Source organism: Macrotis lagotis, chromosome 1, assembly GCF_037893015.1.
Source record: "Macrotis lagotis isolate mMagLag1 chromosome 1, bilby.v1.9.chrom.fasta, whole genome shotgun sequence".
NCBI lineage: Eukaryota > Metazoa > Chordata > Mammalia > Peramelemorphia > Peramelidae > Macrotis > Macrotis lagotis.
The window spans coordinates 195,473,154-195,488,475 of NC_133658.1; the positions used below are offsets into that span (position 1 = coordinate 195,473,154).

Genomic DNA, 15,322 nt, shown 5'->3' on the forward strand with positions numbered 1-15,322 from the left:
CATTAGGATAGATTTATTTTTAGTTTTATTTATTTAAGGCAATGGGGTTAAGAATGACTTGCCCCAGGTCACACAACTAGGCAATTAAAATAGATTTTTGAACCCAAGTGGGAATGTATCTTATTTCTCATTTGGGTCAAATTTATGGATTAGAATGTACTCAATGTTCACACATTCCTTTCTTTCCTTCTAAAATTATAGATCTTTTTGCCTCTTTTCCTGTTGTTATTTATGGGTTTAGTACTATTAAATAAATCAGGTATCATGAATCATACTTTGATTATTTGATTGCTTGATAAGCTCATGTTGTTATCAAAATGTTATCACAGATTGACTGCTTGATAAGCAGCATTGTTTCAAATTATATCAAATTATAATTATAATCATTTTTTACCTTATCAAGCCCTTTTTGAGTACCCTGCATAAACACAATCCTCCTCATGTGCTGAAGTATCATCCAAAGTCAAATCATTTCTTGAACTATTTGTGCCCCCCTCCAGGTCTATTTTGTCTCACACTTTGCCCTCCTCTTCCCAGTCAGGGGACTTTATTCCTTTTTAAATGAAGCATATATCAAATCAAACCCTGATCTAATTAACTCCAAGAATCTCAAAGATCTCTAAGTCTGGGAGACTCTGAAGGGCTCACTAGAGAACTTGACAAATAATTGTTAGTTAATGGGAGTTATTTACTCAGGACCACACAGTTTATGATGCCCTCATCAGACAAAGTGCTAAGCTTTGTCAGCACAGCAGAATTAAAGTGGACTAAAGGATAATGAGAAACTTAAGTTTAGAGTTAACATTCCTGTTTTTCATCAGGGTTTTTGTCTCAAACATAGTGATGTCAACTTGGACCTCTTCAATACAGAGACCATTTCAATGGAGAGTCTGTACTCATATCTTTTAAGTCCAATATCTTAAATTATATTTGACCCTTTAATCATCCTGAGGAGAAGTAAAGTTCTCAAGAATTAGAAGTTTTATATTTTCCCTTTTATTTAGGGTTGTATATAAATGATGGTCTTGACCACCATTTCTTTTATTTTGTTTCAGTTTTTTCCTTCCCCTTTTCATTTACCTTTTTATGCAATCTTGAGTCATGTATTTGGTGATTGCATTCTCTGTTCAGTTCTGATCTTTGTGTCAGGAAATTCCAGAAGTCCTCTATTTCGTTGAACATCCATCTTTTTCCTTGATAGTATATGTTGAATTTTGCAGTGTAGTACATTCTAGGTTGTAATCCCAGGTCCTTTCCTCTCTGCTATATGGTATCCCAGTTCCTCCATCCTTTCATGTTGAGGCTGATAGATCTAGTGTGCATCTGATTGTGTGTCCTTTGCATTTGAATTGTTTTCTTTTTGCTGCTTGCAATATTCTCTCCCTTTCTGACTGATGCATGAAAAAGAAACTGTATTTCTTGACTGAACATTGTGATCAGCTGTCTTCCATATCTGCAGTGCTCTCCCTTTTTATCTTTGCCCTCTGGCTTCTTTCAGGTGCCAATAAAAATTCACCTTTTATGGAAACCTTTTCTCATTCCATTTAATGCCTTAATGTCTTCCCTCTGGTGATTATTTTAAATTATCTCTGTATGTATATGCATATATATATATATGTATATATATATATGGATTTTACATATTTGCATGGATGCATATCTTGTTTGTACATAGTTGTTCCTATGTTGTTTCCTCCATTAATTCCTTTGTAGTAGGGATCATCTTTTGCATTTTTTTATAACTCCATTCTTAGTACAATGTCTGACATATTGGTTGGCTGATTGTTGTCCTTTCTCAAAGAAGACCAAAATGATGTCACTATGCTAGAAATGTACAGTGTGTCCAACTGTGGCTATTCACACCAATATGAGTTTGGGCACAAATAGTCCATTGAACACCTAGGATGAAGTGTCCAAACTTCTACTTTTCACTTTTCCAGTGAACTACTACAAATTTACTTTGCTTACAGAATGAGCACCTTCTCTAATGAGGGCATGACATGCTGGGTAGTACTGTGTCAGTGTCTCACGTGTTGAACAACAGTTCCAAATTTCTTTTTTATTTTAGGTTTTTACAAGGCAAATGGGGTTAAGTGGCTTGCCCAAGGCCACACAGCTAGGTAATTATTAAGTGTCTGAGACCGGATTTGAACCCAGGTACTCCTGGCTCCAGGGCCGGTGCTTTATCCACTGCGCCACCTAGCCGCTCCCTAGTTCCAAATTTCTTAAGAGAGAGACCTTGAGACTGACCTTGCATTGCTTTTTCTGCTCCAACAGTGATTGCTTGCTCTTTGTCAGGTCTCCATAAAATATTCTTATTGGCAAACATAGGGTTGGTATTTGAATAATATGACTGGCCCATTGGAATTGAGTTCTTTTTAGCAGAGTTTGAATACTTGACAGTTTAATTGGAGAAAGGACCTCAATATCTGGTATCTTATCCTGCCAGGTGATATTCAGAATCTTCCTAACACAATTTAAATGGAAGCAATTCAGTTTTGTGGCATGGCATTGGTAGACTGTCTAGGTTTTATAGGCATACAACAATGAGATTAGCACAGTGGCTCTGTAAACCTTAGTTTGGTTATCAGTCCTATTGTTCTTCTCTCACACATTTTCCTTTGAAGTCTACCAAACACTAAATTAGCTCAGGCAATATATGTGTCAATCTCATTATCAACATGTATTACACATAAGTGAACTTATCCACAGTACATAAAACTTCCCTATTTGCTGAAACCAGTGGTTTCACATATGAATGGTGTGGTGCTAAGTGATGGAGCACTTGTATTTTCTTGGTGTTAATATTTAGACCAACATTAGCCTAAGTAGCAGAGAATTGATCTATACTTTGTTGCATCTCAGCTTCAGAGGCTGCATTGAGTGCACAGTCTTCTGCAAACTGAACATCGTGCACCATCACTCCCTCAACCTTATCTTGGTTTGTAGCCTTTTCAGACTGAAGAATTTACCATCAGTGTTGTAGCTGACCTTGATGCTTTTTGTATTCATCCCCACTGAAGGTTTTTGACAACATGGCTGAAAACATCATGCTAAAAAGCATGGGAGCAAACACACAACCTGTTTTACTCCATTGGTGCCTGGGAAAGAGCATCATTTGATATCCAGAAGCCTGCCAAGAATGCTGTCATGAAATGATATACAATACTTTATGTACTTCTCTGGGCAAACAGATTTTGACATAATTTTCCATAAGCCCTCACGACTGACAGTAGCTAAGAGCCTGGTCATTTCTATAGATGTTGTACATAGATCTCTAGAATTTTCCTAGCATTTCTTATCCAGTTGTAAGGCAACAAACACTAGAGCAATTTTCCTTAGAGCTTTTGTAAGCCACACAGGCTCTTAGATGGATGATCATCTTCTAGGTGAAGGATCAGCCTTCTTATAGGACTGTGTCAAAAATCTTGCCAACAACTACTAAGAGAGAAGGGCCCTTGTGATTGTTACAGGACAGTTTCTTCCCCTTACCTTTTTTGAGTTGGACAGTGGAGGCTTTCCTTGAATTCTGGGGGATAATCTCCTCATGTCATATTACCTGGAAGATTTCAGTTGGCTTTTGTATGAGCAATGGACCACCTTGTAAATCTCAACTGGAATAGAATTTGCACCAGGTGCTTTGCCACATGAAAGAAGCCTAACAATATTCAAAAATCTCTTCTTCAGTTGGAATTTCAGCTAGGGAAGGATTGACTTCAACCTGATGTAAACAGTCAGAGTTGTCATTAATTAATGACAATCTGTTGAGAACAGTATGGAAGTATTCAGTCTATCTCTCTAGGATCATATTTCTATCACTAATTAATGTGAATCCATTGAACTGCATCATAGGTCTTTGATCCATGAATAGCTTTCAGGACGTCATAAAAGCACTTTGGTTTGTTACTATCAACATAAACCTGAATTTCATATTCTTACTGAGTGCCAAATTCTGCATCTCTCTGAGTTTTGCTTGTAGTTTACTTTTGATGGAATTAAATAAATACTGTGTTCTCAGAAGTGAATGTTGTTTTTTTTCCCCTTAGTTCTAATTCTTCCTTCACAACATGACTACTATGGAAATGTGTTAAATACATATGCAACCTATATCGATCACCCCCTGACATGAAATGGGGAGTGGGAAGGGAGAGTGGGAGAAAATTGCGGAACTCAAAAACTTGCAAAAGATGGATGTTAAAAACTATCTTTGCTTGTAATTGAAAAAAAAAATAAAATTGAGAAAAGAAAATGGAAAAGAAGTGGATGAAGTAATCCTGCTGATAAACCTGTGGAATTCCCATTTTTTACTTAGCAGATTCTATATTTCTCTATATTTTCATCAAACCAGTTTTGATGTTTGCCAGTGTTCTGACCCAGATGAGGAAATGTAGTGCTGCTGTACACTGAATCTCTGAATGCTACCCACTCCTTTTCTTTCTTCACTGTTGCCAACTGTGTGTTGACTCAACTTTCCTTCCAACTTAGCAATAAACAGTTCCTGCTCAGAGAAGCTCTCTAATATATTGGCATTAATTCTTCTGACAGGCATTTTGCCTTCAAATGGCCTTTTCTGTTGAATTTGTATATTTTGTTTGAAAAGGATCAGTCTATAAGCATTCCAGCACTCTGTACCACATAGTAACATTGTCACTTTTATATCCTGTCTGTCCTTCTCTTTAGAATGACATAGTCTTTTAAATGCCTGAGCTTGTTGCAAGCTTGTTGCAAACCTGTTGAAGTTTATTGTATTCAGGCAAATGAATAAGGTCATGAGAAACACAAATCTTCAATAGTAAGTAACCATTTCTTTTGCTATTTTCAAGTTCATTCTTCCCAAGGACTTCTTGCCATGTCTAGTAGTTTGAACCTACTGTAGCATTTAAGTCACCCAGAATTAAAAGTTTGTTCTCTTTTGGCACACTGATGATAAGAGTCTCCAGATCTTTATAAATTTTTTCTTTGATCTCAAAAGAATTCATCATGATGGGAGCATAAGCACTGATAATTGTGGCATAGCCTTTTCCTGCAAGTGGCAATCACATCATCATGAACCTGAAATTCAGGTATATGTTGTCTAGATTAATCCTGATTGAAAAGCCTATACCAGATTCATAGTGCTCCCTTTGCTGTGGCCACTACAGGAAAACATATCCAGCTCCAACTTCAGTATACTGGCCTTCATTTGTCAGTCCTTTTTTCACTCAAGGTTTCTTTTTGGATATGATGCCTCCTGAGTCTTCTCATGACAAGAGTTGTTTGTCTTTCAGATCTACTAGATTTTATGTTATCTATGAGTGTATGTGCTTTCCATGTACCTAGGGAGAATGGAATCATCTTTGAAGAAATTTATGTACTTTTTTGTTTTTGCATCACAGAGTGAGATTTCCATTTGCCACAATAATCAGACCATAATTGAGTAGCAAACAATTTTAGGTCACATAATTAAATTTTAGTGAGACAGAGTTGAATGTAGTTTTCAGCTTCATTCTCTCTTCCAGAGTTGTCATAGTTCAGTGGCAAGATACAATCATTATAACTGGTAATGACTCTTGATATAATAGATGACCTTGGAGTCTTTGCTGTCTAATTAAGCTCTAAGTTCTTCACAGTGCCTTCTTCATCTGCTTTCATAGCCTTTGGAACAAATTGTTCTCATCTGTCCATTCCACTAGGAGAAATCTTCACATGCTTGGGGCGGGGTAGATACTCCTCCAACTCATTGATAGGCTTGAAACCCCTTGGTTACTCTTTTAACCTACCTACCAAAATGGTTTATTGTGGGTTTCACCTCTGTGCATATTACAGCCTCTTAGAGACACAGGTAAGAGTTAGATGGATCAAATGGGAGGCCCTCACACCAGAGTTAGTAGTCATTTGTGAACATATTCTATGCTCCATTTGACATATAATATACAATTAACATACACATATTGATTTCTTGTTCTTCTTCATAATAGTATTGCTATTCTGCTTGTTCTTTAAGGGTATAATGATAACCAATAAATATGTTCTGGAAAAAACAATTTTAGATCAATGTAAGGGAAAAAATTCCTAAATATTAGATTTGTACCCCAAGTAGAATAAGTTAGCTCTGTAGGAAGTGAGGCCATCATTACTGGGGTTTGGCAAATAAAGAATGGATAACAACTGATCAAGGATGTTTTAGAGAACACTGTTGAAAATTCAGGTACAAGGTGATTTAGATGGCCTTTGAGCCTTTGCTCAAGGTATTAAAGCATATTCAAGATGATACTTTATTTTTTCTATAATATTAGGCACATCATTCTATTGGTCAGGAATACTTATTTTCAGCATGGAAACAGTTGAGTGTTAATTGTAAGAGCCCTATGCAGCTCTAGAAAACTGGAAACAATACAATTGCTAATTCACCCTTGAACTGCAGAGAAATGCAGCAATTGCTTTGGCAGTTAAAGATGTATTTTGTGAAAAAGTACACCAACAATCTACTTAATGAATTTTGTACCTAAATTGGTTAGATTGGACACTACATTAATTTACTATTTTAAAGCCTTTTTTCTTGTTTCTTTGCTTATTGGCTGATCAGTTATACCAGGTCCAGATTAATATAAGACTATTAAGTCCATTAACTTAAATCATATGAGAGCAAAATAGGCTACATGCAGTTACATTCCATTCTGTGATTCTAACTTTATGCGAAAATAGCACAATTCTATGATTGATACTTCTCAAGCAGTGCAAGTCCCTTGATTCCTTATTTATTGAATATTTTTGCCTTTAGAACTGCTAGTATATAGCATTTAATGGGTTTTGTTTGAATTGAAGCCAATCAGATTTAAGTTCCCTGAGATGTTGAGGGTAATTGGGTAGTATTCATTAGAGGCTTAGACCCATTTTATTTGAATTAGCTTGATATTTTTGTTTTGAAATTTAGAGAAGTTTTGATTTTTCTTCACTTTTTTCAGCTAACAGATCTGTTTTCCTTTTTTTCCTTCTACTCATTTGTAATGGAATTTACACAAATTGAATACTTACTAACTCATGAAATGTCATTACATAAAATATGAAGAATGACTCACTTATAATGAAACAAAGAAAATATAGATGTTTGAAGTTATCTTAAAAATTTATCAAATCTCCTACAAAAGAATAAAAATTTCATGTATAAGTGGCTTATGGACAGGTATTATATCATTTGAGTATAAGATCCTTAAAGATAAGGCATATTTAATTTTTTTAACCTTTTTTCCCATTGTCCTGTACTTAGGAGATGCCTAATAACCATTTTAAAAGTTAAATTTTATTTAATTTGTGCATTTTCATACATGGAGAAGTTTTAAAATTTTCTGGAGATGTAGTAAATATGTATATATATATATATATATATATATATATATATATATAGTTTACCCATAAAAAAAGTTTACCCATAAAAAAAGTTTGTCAATCCACATGCATGTGCTTCTCAAAAATATGTCTATAATGCAAATATTAAAAAATATCCAGTTGGGATCCATTCCATCAATACAAAGCATTTATAATGCATCTATAACATATTCTTTTCTATGCCCTTCTACAAGTCTTCTTTAGAGTATACATATATATTCTTTTTTTATTAGTTTTTTTTAGTTTTTGCAAGACAATGGAGTTACATGACTTGCCCAAGGCCACACAGCTAGGTAATTATTAAGTGTCTGAGGCTGGATTTGAACTCAGTTACTCCTGACTCCAGAGCCGGTGCTTTATCCACTGTGCCACCTAGCTGCCCCTAGAGTATATATTCTTTTCTATGCCCTTCTGCAAATCTTCTTTATAGTATATATCTATTTGTATTGGATGACTCCCTTAGTGTATGTGTATATATACACATACACTAAGCACTCAGATTACTCATCTTTTATCCCTTGCTTTTCATACCAAATTACTCTGCCTCCTTTTCCCAGTCATACACAGATTTTTATATGGTTTATTTTATGAAAATCATCTTAACAGACAGCTTAAATTTGCCATATGATTTTCCATTACCTCTTAGGTGATGTGAAATTTTAAATATTTAGAGAATATGATTTTCCATGATTCATAGTCAACTAGCATCAGCATGAGGATATCTGTATTGACATTGATAAGATAGGTTTTTATTTTTAGGAACATCTTGGCAACATTGAAAAACATTTTTAAAATGTAACATTTTAATTTCCTGTTACATGTTAAAGCAACTTTTTTTAAGTTCTGAGTTCCAAATTTGATCCTTCCCTCTCTATTTATTCCCCCAACCCTCCCACCCCAATACTTAAGCAATCAGATATAGGTTACACTTGTGTAATCATGTAAAACATTTTCATTTTAGCTATTTTATACAAAAAAACTAGAAAAAGAAAGAAAAATAAAGTGAAAATATAGTATGCTTCAACTTTTCAGGAGATGGATTACATATTGCATCATGAGTCTGTATCATTGTATTGTTGAGATTAGCTAATTCATTCAGTTTTTCTTCATATAATAGTATTGTTACTATGTAAGCATTCTCCTGATTCTGCTGGCTTTGAATCAGTTCATATCTTTCCTGGCTTTTCTGAAAGCATCCTGCTTTTCATTTCTTATAACAAAATAATATTCCGTCTCAATCATATATTGCAACTTGTTCAGCTATTCCCGAATTTGTAGATATCCCTTTAATTTCTAATTTTTAACCTTCACAAAAAAATAACTCCCATGAATCTATTTTTTGTATGAGTATGTCTTTCCCTACCTTTTAAAAATTATCTTTGGGACATAGACCTAGCAGTGGTACTGTTGGATAAAAGATAATATAAAAGTATAAAAGTTTTTATATCCCCTTATGCATAGTTCCAAATTGCTCTCCACTGACTGAATCAGTTCACAACTCCACCAATAGTACATCAATATCCCAGTTTTACCACAACCCCTCTGATATTTTATAATTTTCCATTTTTTCATATTAACCAAGCTGACAGATGTGAGATTCATCTCAAAGTTGATTTAATTTGCATTTCCCTAATCAGTAAAGATTTAGAACAATTTTTCTTCATATAACTATGGATAGCTTTGATTTCTTTGACTGAAAACTGCCTATTCATCTCCTTTAATCATTTATCATTTGGGTAATGACTTGTAGTCTTAGAAATTTGATTTAGATTTTTAATATATATTTAATAATTGAGGCCTTTATGAGTGCTATTTGCTACAAAAAATTTTCCCCATTTTCTGCTTCTTTGTAATTTTAATTGCATTGGTTTTATTTATATGAAAAATTAATTTTATATAATAAAATTATCAATTTTATATTTCTTTCCATCCCTTATTTGGTGCCACATTCTTCCTTTTTCCATAAATTTATCAAGTAACTATTCCATGCTATCTTAATTTATTATGATAGCACTCTTTATATATAAAAAATGTACACATTTTGACCATATATTGATATAAATGTGAAAGATTAGTCTATACCTAGTTTCTGCCAATATGGTCTCTGAATACCTTCTAACTCTGATTCTGTGAAATACAATTAAGAACCTTACCTACCAAAGGTTAAAATTAGAGACTATTTCACTGGATTAATGAAGTCAAGAAAATTCTGAAAGTTATCAATGGAAAACAAAATAGTATTTTTCATAAAACCTGTTTCTTATTTTCCTATCCCTGATACATAAATGTAATTACTCTATAATGTAAGGTACTTAATCATTCACTCTTTAAGTTTGACTTGAAAATTCTAAACAGTATATAAATGAACTTACTTTTCTCCCTCATCTACTTAATGAAGTGAAGAACTACCTAATTTTAATCAGTCAACAAATTAATAGACTATGATCTGTTTCTAGATAAAAAGATTTTGGGAAGAGTATTTGTGTGTGTGTGTGTGTGTGTGTGTGTGTGTGTTTAAATCAATAAATTCATCATTAAGCATTTATTAAATGCCTCCAGGGTTCCAGATAATGTGTTTCTTCATAAAGATATAAAATAAAGACAAAAAAGGAAACAGTACCTATTCTTAAGAAATCTGAATTTTAGAGAAAATAAAGAGTTGGATAAGTAGTGTGTGAGAGAGAGAGAGAGAGAGAGAGAGAGAGAAAGAGGGGAAAAATAGTTTGGCTACCAGTTTGTTACTTCCCAAAATATTGTACATGGAAAGAGGCTAGACTTCTTTGCCTATGGTACCTGCATAATATTTACCCTTAGTATATTATATGACCTTACCATAGAATAAAACAAATGATGAATTACATACTTTTATAGTAGGTAAAAGCCAATGATATTGTCAATTTACTTTTCTAATTGCTTTCATTTGTTTCCTTGTAGCTGGTCATTGTGGTTCTCCAGATCCAATTGTAAATGGTCATATTAGTGGAGATGGCTTCAGTTACCGTGACACTGTGGTCTATCAATGTAATCCTGGATTTAGGCTTGTTGGAACATCCGTCAGAATATGCTTACAGGATCACAAGTGGTCTGGACAGACCCCAGTTTGTGTCCGTAAGTAAACTATTACTCAGTTCTCACTGGAATAATGATTTTACCTCTTTGCTCTTTTTTTATTTTGGTACATGACATTCAAGAATATATTTGTGAGTGGAAAATGAGGTGATTCTCCATGGAAAAATTTTGCAAGTACAAAATAAGAAACTCACTATATGAGAATGCCTAGAGACTATAGTTGTCATAGGTGGAAGGAGCTATTCCTATAGATGCCATCATGGATTTATAGGTAGATGAACTGGTCGTAACCAAAGGAGTACTTTATTTTGAAGATAGAAGAATCCTGAATGTCATCTAGTCAGGAAAAAGAAGAAGGCATTGAGCAGTCCTAGAGATTTTTGTTTTGCTTGTCCCTCAGTTTTTTGGGGGAGTGATTCCATAATAAATTTTGTTGCTTATTTCATTTTCACAGACCTCATTTTAGAACAAGTAGGGTGGAAAAAGTCCATTACTTGAATGTAAAGTTTTCAGTCAGTCTCTGCTATGTTATATTTTTAGATTTCCCTAATTTGTAGGTTTGCTTTTCCCTTATCCTATATTTTTGGACTTTATTTTTTGTCTTATGTCCCATCAAGGCAGCAAAACTTTAAACAAAACAGACCACTTGCTTTTTAATAAGTAAAATTCAATTATACTAAGGAATTGTCTTTTAACCCAGACCAGTAGTCAAGTAAATGTTTTCCTTGACTGTTAGACTTTTACCTTCATCAAGGTAAAAATAGAAGTTTTACACTTTCCAATACTTTTTTTTAGATTTTTTTGCAAGACATATGGGATTAAGTGGCTTGCCCAAGGCCACACAGCTAGGTAATTATTACTTGACTGAGTTCGGATTTGAACTCAGGTACTCCTGACTCCAGGGCCGGTGCTCTATCTACTGTGGCACCTAGAAGCCCCCACTTTCCAAAACTTTTTAAAAATAAAATTGAATTGAATCCCCATGAAAAGAGAGAGAGACAGAGACAGAGAGAGACAGAGAGACAAAGGGGGGAAGGGGGAGAAGGGGAAGGGGAGGAGTGGGAGAGGGAGAAAAGGTACAGTTCGGGCAAATACACAAGTGGTGAATTTAATAACTTCAGAGTCTTAGACCTTTACTTTGGTTAAATTTAAATGACTGTTGAGAAGTCCAATGCTCTAAACCTTATTGCAGTTTTTAAAGAAAACTTCATCTTTATATCATGCATATTGACAATTGTCTATATTCCTCAATGTTCTAATGGAGAAATGATCAAGAAAAATGTATTATTAGAGTGAATAATATCTTTACAATGAATCCGAAATTGGTTAATCTTGAATAAAAATCTTTTTATATATTGATGATTTAAAGCACTAGTTTACATTTTATCCATTTAATGAGCTGAAAAGGGACATATCTTTATAATGAATCAGCTTTTATTATAGAATGAATCAGTGTGTTACAGTTTCTCTGAGGAAGCATCTAAAACATCACAATTTAGAAATAATTTTAAAGGGCCCTCACAAGTATTACCTATCCAGTTTAAATTGAAAACATTTTTTTAATGTTTTGACTATTCAATCCTGTGCAAAAATGAATCACTAATGGTACACATGTATCACATGTTGGCAGTTTACACGCTCACACTACAATAAGTATCTGAGGTAGCATTTGAACTCAGCTCTTCCTGACTTTATGTGTAATACTCTGTTCATCTCACCATGCTGCCTGTGTAATTTCCCAGATCATTTTAATGAGTTGACATTTTACATATCACATGTTGTCCCATAGCAATCACATGTGGACATCCTGGCAACCCTGCTCATGGACTGACAAATGGCAGTGAATTCAACTTGAATGATGTAGTAAACTTCACCTGTGGCACAGGTTATCTCCTTCAGGGTGCAGCAAGAGCCCAGTGTAGGAGCAATGGTCAATGGAGCAGCCCTTTACCAACTTGCAGAGGTAGGAGAATGTCTATGGAAAGAATAATTGTCCTTTAAAGTATACTGGTGCTAACTGTACATTATGGTTCCAGTCTGTCACCTAACTTACAGCCTTAATTACAGCCATCATCATTCACAGGGTATAAGTCCTACATCTGTAACTGGAAAACTCCTTGATTTGAAAAATCCTTCTATTAATTCAGATCAGTTTCTTCTCTGTTACTTATTTTAGAGAGCTAGAAGAAGTGAATTCAAACTCAGAAATAAGAGAATATATAAGGCCCTGAAGGACATATTGACAGAAAATAACACATTAAATTTTTATGCTCTATCTCATTTTTAATGATTTTTGTTAAATATTTCCCAATTACATTTTAATCTGGTTTAGACCAGAGCCATCGGTCAAGTGTTTTGCACCTTCTACTTAGAATACTAAAAGGATGAGTGATTTACCTGTTAGTCTAATATCTTGACAGAGTGAGAACTTGACCTTGATGATTTGAGGGCCAGCTCTCTATCCACACTTCTTATCAGTGGTATATTGATTATTTTTGAACATTAAAATTAGAATGTAATAAATTTCTTCAGATTATAGAATATATGTAAGATAGTTATATGAAAACTATATTGAAAAGGTGACATGACACTACAGGCACTGAATGACTGACTTAAGAAATTTGTGTTTAATTATGTAGTTGAAAGAAAGCTACTAGATTATTTTAAGCAGAGGATTGATATGATTAGGAATCTCTTTGTAGGGGCTATCCAAACTAATGACAGGAAGATTCATTATCATGGTTTCATAGTTATCGAAACTCATACTAATGAGCAATTTTATTAGATGTTGCACTAGTGAGAGCAACAAAGGGTATGAATTCAAGAAAGAGATTTCATTTTTCTGTTCACCAAACTTGTTAAATAAACCAAACCAAGTCTTCTAATCCTTTCCATCTTTTCTTTTGCTCCTCTCTATTATACTTTCTTTCCTGTCATTAGCAAACTACCACTGCCAACAATTTTGCAATTATACTGCAAAGTTGAAATGGGGTTTTTTCTGTTAAAAAAACTGAAGTTTAGAGATAATTCCATTGAATAAGCTACTTTTAAACTATAGTATACCTAATTTGGGTGTGCAGCAACTTTCTGTGTAGCATCAATGTGGTAGTGAATTATAGCATATATTCATAAGAACTATTACTGTGAAATAAACTAGCTAGATGCAGATGTAGGCAGCATCACTTACCTTGAAGAATACACCCTGAATAGCAGAATGAAATTTCTTCAAATCATCAATAAATAAGAAAATAATTCAAACCTTTTTATATTCTTATCTCTTCTCTCTCCCCTGTACTCTGCCTTTTTTAGTCAGCAGCATTATTCTGAATAGTAAGTCATGGGTTATTTTAGAGATTTTGTAAACAGGTCTCTTACCAAGGCCTTGGCCCTCATTATGTTTATAAAATTGCAAATATAACAATTAACTCAAGTACTAGAAGTAATAGCTACAATTTTCCAATAAAAGCAATCTTCAAACTACCCTGAAAGAAGAAAACTGACCTGGTACTCCTGGTATACAACTGTTCCACCTTAAATCCAGTCTTCTTATTCACTTCTTTTAAATGCTTCAAAATCACCTTATTTTTTCAATATGTAGAAATTATTTATATAGAAGAAGAAAATATATTATTTTAGAATATGTATTATTTCAAATATCAAAATGAATAGAATTTTAATTTTTTTATAATTTCTGCACATATTTTCCTAAAGGAAAACTTCATCAATGCTATTAATTGTTAGTACTTCTAAGAGTAAGAAACTTCACCTCCTTTTTTGAATGGATAATTCCTTTTCATATCCCAAATACAATTTCAACAAAAACTGTCAAATAATAGATATTATTTTCCATGAAAAACATGAAAGAATTAAAACAAGACTTAGATGAAGCCAAAATGATATGTTTGTTATCTACAATAGTTTTATAAAAGATAAAGGAGCATCAAAACCAATGATATTATATGTTTGTACATTTTTAATCAGACATGTGTTGTATGTCAATAACAAAAACAACAAATGTTTATTAAGTTCTTACTGTGTGCCACAAATTCTGTTAATGCATAGGACAGAAATGTAAGCAAAAAAGGTATATAACCTAATCCCAAGGAGTTTGTATTCTAAAGGCGGGGAGATAACACAAAAAAGCTGGCTAAAAAGTTGTAGGAGTGTATAGTGGTTGTCTAGAGAATGAAGAGAGGTAGATCTGGGCCCTTCCTCAAAATGAAGGTCAGGGAGAAACTGACCAATAGGAAAAGGGGATCAAAGGGGTGGAAAGAGAAGACTTGCATGGTGGAAAAATCCAGATAGTGAAATGTGTCTACTTTTGGCCTTTCTTCAAAATGGAGGTTCTAGGAGGAACTCCACAATGGGAGAAAAGTGCTTCATCTGTGACATGGGAAAAAAATTATTTCCCCATGAAAATTACTTTTTAAGGAAATTATTACTAACAGCCTATAACCTAATGTATTCTCTTAAAAATGTATTCTATCATTAAGGAAAATATCCTTTGAAGTGCTTGGGGTTAAAAGGAGGATCCACCCAATGTATATTAGCAAATGTTCTGCAACTTAGAATCTTAGTGATTTGCTTGTAGTGCCAAGAGGTTGTGATTTATCCAAATTCACAGAACAATAAGGAAAAGAGTCAGGTTGCAAATTCGTTTCCTCCCTTTCAAATCCAATTGTTTTTCTACTATACTATAAATTTTTCAGCTTATAGAATGTTACTGAAAAAAACAATTATAAATTTCTTATTACAAATGTATTCCATTTGAGTTTTTCATTTTTCATTTTTCTTTCAATTTATAATTGTGTTTTATGCTTTTATAATTAAGAATTCCCTTTAGTAGTTTTTCTTAATGAGATGAAAGCTAAAGATATGGTGATATTTA

At 33.7% G+C, this 15,322-nt stretch overlaps 1 protein-coding gene across 1 annotated transcript in view; it reads left to right on the forward strand.

The window, feature by feature from the left end:
- Positions 1-15,322, forward strand: part of CSMD1 (CUB and Sushi multiple domains 1) — a 2,413,561-nt gene that overhangs the window by 2,286,149 nt on the left and 112,090 nt on the right. The window contains exons 60-61 of the mRNA XM_074209535.1: positions 10,300-10,473; positions 12,224-12,397. Of these exons, the coding sequence (XP_074065636.1) occupies positions 10,300-10,473; positions 12,224-12,397 (348 nt within the window). The remainder of the gene's footprint in view (positions 1-10,299; positions 10,474-12,223; positions 12,398-15,322) is intronic.